The following is a 7238-nucleotide window of genomic DNA, read 5'->3' as shown; positions in this document are numbered from 1 at the left end:
CTACACCCATGTAATCCTTCCTATTCTTCACCCATGTTCCTCCTCCTCCTTCACCCATGTTCCTCTTTTTTCTTCAACCATGTCCCTCCTCCTTCTTCCCCCATGTTCCTCCTCCTTCTTCCCGCACGTTCCTCCTTCTTCCCCCATGTTCCTCCTCCTTCTTTCGCCATGTTCCTCCTTCTTCCCCCATGTTCCTCCTCCTTCTTCCCGCTCGTTCCTCCTTCTTCCCCCATGTTCCTCCTCCTTCTTTCGCCATGTTCCTCCTTCTTCCCCCATGTTCCTCCTCTTCCTCCACCAATGTTCCTCCTCATTCTTCACTCATGTTTCTCCTCCTGCTCCTTCTTCACTCATGTTCCTCCTCCTTCTTCACCCATGTTTTCTTTCCTTTTATTCACCCATGTTCTTCCTTCTTATTCACCCATGTTCTTCCTTCTTATTCACCCATGTTCCTCCTCCTTTTTCACCCATGTTCCTCCTTCTAATTCTTTACCCATGTTCTCCTTCCTATTATTCACCCATGTTCCTTCTCCTTCTTCAACCATGTTCTTCCTCCTCCTCCTTCCCCCATGTTCCTCTTTCTTCTTCACTCATGTTCCTCCTCCTCCTTCTTCCCCCATGTTCCTCCTCCTTCTTCCCCCATGTTCCTTCTTCTTCCTCCATGTTCTTCCTCCTTCTTCCCCCATGTTCCTCCTCATTCTTCACTCATGTTTCTCCTCCTCATTCTTCACTCATGTTTCTCCTCCTTCTTCACCCATGTTTTCTTTCCTATTATTCACCCATGTTCTTCCATCTTATTCACCCATGTTCCTCCTCCTTTTTCACCCCTGTTCCTGTTCCTCCTTCTAATTCTTTACCCATGTTCTCCTTCCTATTATTCCCCCATGTTCCTCCTCCTCCTTCCCCCATGTTCCTCCTCCTCCTTCCCCCATGCTCCTCCTCCTCCTTTACCCATGTTCCTCCTCTTCCTTTAACCATGTTCCTCCTCCTCCTTCACCCATGTTCCTCTTTCTTCTTCACTCATGTTCCCCCTTCTAATTCTTTACCCATGTTCTCCTTCCTATTATTCAACCATGTTCCCCCTCCTCCTTCACCCATGTTCCTCTTTCTTCTTCAGCCATGTTCCTCTTTCTTCTTCACCCATGGTCCCCCTCCTCCTTTACCCATATTCCTCCTCTTCCTTCAACCGTGTTCCTCCTCCGCCTACACCCATGTTCCCCTTTCTTCTTTACCCATGTCCCTCCCTCCAGTTCTCTACCCATGTTCTTTTTCTTATTCTTCACCCCTTTTCCTCCTCCTTATTCTTCACCCCTTTTCCTCCTCCTTATTCTTCACCCCTTTTCCTCCTCCTTATTCTTCACCCATGTTCCTCCTTATTCTTAACCCCTGTTCCTCCTCCTTATTCTTCACCCCTGTTCCTCCTCCTTATTCTTCATCCATGTTCTTCCTTCTTACTATGCACATACCATTGATCTCCTTGGCACCCTCATGCAAATTATTCTCCTTTAAGCCGCCTGGAGACCAATGGGATTCTCTACTCCCTATAAGTAAATGGGGCCATCTGTCAAAATTTCAGTCTAAAACTGAGGACTCAATTGTGATCAGCAACATCTGCAGAGATCCCTAAGACAATGACAGGGGGCATGGTTGACAGCTGACAGCCTGATTCAGTTGGTGTAGGACCACCCAAAGGTAGAAGAGAGCCCCTTGCAATTAGGGGTAAAATCTCAGGGGTACAGGGATGGTAGTAGTTATTTAGCTTAATTGATTATAAGTTGTAAAACCTCTGAATATATTTTGTGCTTCTGTTCCTCTGCTTGCTGTCAGTGAATAGAAACATTCTTGCTTAGATCCTGTGACTTTGCACAGCTGAGGATTGCTACGCTGTGTATAACAGAGATACGGGTCCAGGCTTGGTTAGCCTATAGAAAGGGGCCCCAAAATAATCTCTACTAATTTCTAAATATCTAAATATACATTTTATCATCACTGATACACTGTAGCAAACTAAGAAAAAGTACAGGAGAGACATGTGTGCTGGATATGTGTTTTTTTTCTACACCGGTGGTCTGCAAAGTGCGGACCTCCAGCTGTTGCAAAACTACAACTCCCAGCATGCCCGGACAGCCAGCGGCTGTCCGGGCATGCTGGGAGTTGTTGTTTTGCAACAGCTGGAGGTCCGCACTTTGGAGACCACTAGACTGTGAAAAGTATTAGATCAATATAAGTTTTTAATGGACAAGAATGTTTTTGTTTTTTTGACAGCAAGCAGAGATTTTAAAAAGATCTCTTTATCTCTTCCATCGCTACGTCATCATTTTACACTATGATCTTCTTTTCTCTTCCATCTTGGGTTCTGCTTTCCTCTCATTCTTAACCCTTAGTAACCCTCCACCTCCTGTCCCCCCTGCACTGGCTGGTAACCCATCCACCCACCCGTTGTCCCTCAGGCCTCCAGCGTTCCTCTCTCCATGGTGCTGAAGCAGGATGAATAGTGGTTTTTGCAGTGCTGTGTTTTCAGGAGAAGCCATGTGGCTCTGGACGGCATGCAGAGGCGACCATCCACCCAAGCTCTTGAGAAATAGCACCAGGGTGGAGAATCGTAACCCAAAATCCTCCTTCTACTGGGATTCATCACTTGGGCTTGTACTCTGGGTCTTTAGGTTTTTCTCCCTTCCCTAAAAAACAAAACAGGAGTGTTACCATTACATGCAAGTTACATATCCAGTCACACCCTCTTGTGTGTATAATGGGAGGAGCAGACTCCATGTCACATAGCTCCTCCCTCCTGTCTATATCACCCTGTGGTGGGAGGAGCAGACTCCATGTAACATAGCTCCTCCCTCCTGTCTATATCACCCTGTGGTGGGAGGAGCAGACTCCATGTCACATAGCTCCTCCCTCCTGTCTATATCACCCTGTGGTGGGAGGAGCAGACTCCATGTCACATAGCTCCTCCCTCCTGTCTATATCACCCTGTGGTGGGAGGAGCAGACTCCATGTCACATAGCTCCTCCCTCCTGTCTATATCACCCTGTGGTGGGAGGAGCAGACTCCATGTCACATAGCTCCTCCTCCTGTCTATGTCACCCTGTGGTGGGAGGAGCAGACTCCATGTCACATAGCTCCTCCCTCCTGTCTATATCACCCTGTGGTGGGAGGAGCAGACTCCATGTCACATAGCTCCTCCCTCCTGTCTATATCACCCTGTGGTGGGAGGAGCAGACGCCAGGTCACATAACTCCTCCCTCCTGTCTATATCACCCTGTGGTGGGAGGAGCAGACTCCATGTCACATAGCTCCTCCCTCCTGTCTATATCACCCTGTGGTGGGAGGAGCAGACTCCATGTCACATAGCTCCTCCCTCCTGTCTATATCATCCTGTGGGGGGAGGAGCAGACTCCATGTCACATAGCTCCTCCCTCCTGTCTATATCACCCTGTGGTGGGAGGAGCAGACTCCATGTCACATAGCTCCTCCCTCCTGTCTATGTCACCCTGTGGTGGGAGGAGCAGACTCCATGTAACATAGCTCCTCCCTCCTGTCTATATCACCCTGTGGTGGGAGGAGCAGACTCCATGTCACATAGCTCCTCCCTCCTGTCTATGTCACCCTGTGGTGGGAGGAGCAGACTCTATATCACATAGCTCCTCCCTCCTGTCTATATCACCCTGTGGTGGGAGGAGCAGACTCCATGTCACATAGCTCCTCCCTCCTGTCTGTCACCCTGTGGTGGAAGGAGCAGACTCTATATCACATAGCTCCTCCCTCCTGTCTGTCACCCTGTGGTGGGAGGAGCAGACTATATCACATAGCTCCTCCCTCCTGTCTATATCACCCTGTGGTGGGAGGAGCAGACTCCATGTCACATAGCTCCTCCCTCCTGTGTCACCCTGTGGTGGGAGGAGCAGACTCCATGTCACATAGCTCCTCCCTCCTGTGTGTATGATGGGAGGAACAGACTCCATGTCACATAGCTCCTCCCTCCTGTCTATGTCACCCTGTGGTGGGAGGAGCAGACTCCATGTCACATAGCTCCTCCCTCCTGTCTATATCACCCTGTGGTGGGAGGAATAGACTTCATGTCACATTGCTCCTCCCTCCTGTCTATATCACCCTGTGGTGGGAGGAGCAGACTCCATGTCACATTGCTCCTCCCTCCTGTCTATATCACCCTGTGGTGGGAGGAACAGATGCCAGGTCACATAGCTCCTCCCTCCTGTCTATATCACCCTGTGGTGGGAGGAGCAGACTCCACGTCACATAGCTCCTCCCTCCTGTCTATATCACCCTGTGGTGGGAGGAGCAGACTCCATGTCACATAGCTCCTCCCTCCTGTCTATATCACCCTGTGGGGGAGGAGCAGACTCCATATCATATAGCTCCTCCCTCCTGTCTATATCACCCTGTGGGGGGAGGAGCAGACTCCATATCACATAGCTCCTCCCTCCTGTCTATATCACCCTGTGGTGGGAGGAGCAGACTCCATGTCACATAGCTCCTCCCTCCTGTCTATATCACCCTGTGGTGGGAGGAGCAGACTCCATATCACATAGCTCCTCCCTCCTGTCTATATCACCCTGTGGTGGGAGGAGCAGACTCCATGTCACATAGTTCCTCCCTCCTGTCTAAATCCCCCTGCAGTGGGAGGAACAGACTCCATGTCAGATAGCTCCTCCCTCCTGTATCACCCTGTGGTGAGAGGAGCAGACTCCATATCATATAGCTCCTCCCTCCTGTCTATATCACCCTGTGGTGGGAGGAGCAGACTCCATATCACATAGCTCCTCCCTCCTGTCTATATCACCCTGTGGTGGGAGGAGCAGACTCCATATCACATAGCTCCTCCCTCCTGTCTATATCACCCTGTGGTGGGAGGAGCAGACTCCATATCACATAGCTCCTCCCTCCTGTCTATATCACCCTGTGGTGGGAGGAGCAGACTCCATGTCACATTTCTCCTCCCTCCTGTCTAAATCCCCCTGCAGTGGGAGGAGCAGACTCCATGTCACATAGCTCCTCCCTCCTGTATCACCCTGTGGTGGGAGGAGCAGACTCCATGTCACATAGCTCCTCCCTCCTGTATCACCCTGTGGTGGGAGGAGCAGACCTGTTACCCAATGCAATGAACAAGAGCCCAAACATGATAATAAAAAATAGTTACCCCATGAGATGTTACTTACCGCAGCGGAGGACTTGGCGTTGTGGGCGTAGAGAAGCATTGCTATGTCATTCTGCCCAGCTTCCAGCGCAATAGACAGAGCTGTGCTCCCATCCTAATGAAGAGCACAGATCATAATCAGACCATTACACAGAACAGACACCCCCTGCCTAACATGACAGGGGTGCGGGATGTACTCTGCTCTATCCAAACCAACCAGTGAGGCCCGTCCATTGAGCCCCACCTGTACGACTACCAACTTGGGAGCAGAATCAAGCCTACCAAATTTAAAGGGGTTGTCCAGTGGAATACAACTTATCCCTGGGGATCCATGTCTGAGCCCAGTGGTCAGTAACTCCCCCCCCATCTCCAGAACAGGGCCCTGGCTCTCAGAGAGCATGGCACGCACTCCGTCAATTTCTATAGGAGCGCCAAAAATAGTACAGCATTTGGCGCTCCCTTTGAAATGAATGGAGGGACGAAGATGTGGATTGGGAATAACTTGTGTGTTCACCAGATGCCGGACAACCCCGGGGCACTGTACTATATAAAACACAAAACAGCTGCTTCAGAACCTCTTTATAAAAAGGAATGAGGGATGCAAATATGTAAAGAAGTTCTGCAGCAGCTGGGTGGCACGTGGGTGTAGCTAGGTGATTGTGGCTAGCAAAGCATGTGCCCTCAGTGTTGGGTGCTAAGGGGGATGTCAACAAGGGACACTACATCAACCGGGGTATTTAGATAAAAGACTAGAGCAGTGGTCTTCAACCTGCGGACCTCCAGATGTTGCAAAACTACAACTCCCAGCATGCCCGGACAGCCAACGGCTGTCCGGGCATGCTGGGAGTTGTAGTTTTGCAACATCTGGAGGTCCGCAGGTTGAAGACCACTGGATTAGAGCAATAACCCTAATCTCTGCCCCAGGTGGAATAGATCCAAGCTATGTGTTTTAGGGAGGTATATTATACTGCGGAATGCTAGAGCTGCTGCAGAACTTCTTTATGAGGCGATGCAGAAGCTTCATGAGAGTCAATCAGTAACAAGAACAAAGCCGGCACAAAATGCTGCAGAACCTCTTTGGAAAGCTGTCTAATGCCCCCATAGTGTGACCTTCTAATATATATACATATATATATATATATATATATATATGTATATATATATATATATATATATATATATATGTGTGTATATTATATATGTGTGTGTGTATATATATATATATATATATATATATATGTATATGTGTGTGTGTATATATATATATATATATATATATATATATATAATATGTATATGTATATATATGTATATATATATATATATATATATATATACACACACATATAATAAATATATATATAAAATATATATGTGTGTGTGTGTATATATACACATATATATATATATATATATATATATATATATATATTACATGGTCACACTGTATAGTATACTTTATCCATATCAAGGGATAAAATAGTAGGGTTCACATTATTACTTAAAGGGGTACTCCTGTGGAAAACTTTTTTTTTTAATCAACTGGTGCCAGAAAGTTAAACAGATTTGTAAATTACTTCTATTAAAAAATCTTAATCCTTCCAGTACTTATTAGCTGCTGAATACTACAGAGGAAATCCTTTTCTTTTTGGAACACAGAGCTCTCTGCTGACATCATGACCACAGTGCTCTCTGCTGACATCTCTGTCCATTTTAAGAACTGTCCAGAGTAGGAGAAAATCCCCATAGCAAACTCTGGACAGTTCCTAAAATGGACAGAGATGTCAGCAGAGAGCACTGTGCTCGTGATGTCAGCAGACAGCTCTGTGTTCCAAAAAGAAAAGAATTTCCTCTGTAGTATTCAGCAGCTAACAAGTACTGGAAGGATTAAGATTTTTAATAGAAGTAATTTACAAATCTGTTTAACTTTCTGGCACCAGTTGATAAAAAAAAAAAAGTTTTCCACCAGAGTACCCCTTTAAAAAACGTTGAAATGACTTACATTATCGGTGAGCGCCATGTCGCAGGAAGGCACGGCCAGTAGGAGGCTGACGATATCCACGTGTCCGTGTTCGCAGGC

At 47.3% G+C, this 7238-nt stretch overlaps 1 protein-coding gene across 7 annotated transcripts in view; it reads right to left on the bottom strand.

Moving 5' to 3' along the window:
• Positions 1–1085: 1085 nt before the first annotated feature.
• The window catches only part of KANK2 (KN motif and ankyrin repeat domains 2), a 99960-nt gene continuing 93807 nt past the window's right edge, over positions 1086–7238 (bottom strand). For all 7 annotated transcript variants that reach the window (XM_056570476.1, XM_056570475.1, XM_056570482.1 and 4 more), the window contains 4 exons: positions 7161–7238; positions 5181–5273; positions 2192–2675; positions 1086–2081 (listed from right to left, as the gene is read on the bottom strand). The exon at positions 7161–7238 is cut by the window's right edge and continues 123 nt beyond it. In XM_056570476.1, coding sequence (XP_056426451.1) covers positions 2619–2675; positions 5181–5273; positions 7161–7238 — 228 coding nt within the window. In that variant the 3' untranslated portion in view covers positions 1086–2081; positions 2192–2618. The remainder of the gene's footprint in view (positions 2082–2191; positions 2676–5180; positions 5274–7160) is intronic.

Source organism: Hyla sarda, chromosome 4 (assembly GCF_029499605.1).
Source record: "Hyla sarda isolate aHylSar1 chromosome 4, aHylSar1.hap1, whole genome shotgun sequence".
Lineage (NCBI taxonomy): Eukaryota > Metazoa > Chordata > Amphibia > Anura > Hylidae > Hyla > Hyla sarda.
Note: the sequence above shows the minus strand (reverse complement) of the source record. Positions and strands in the feature narration are given on the sequence as shown.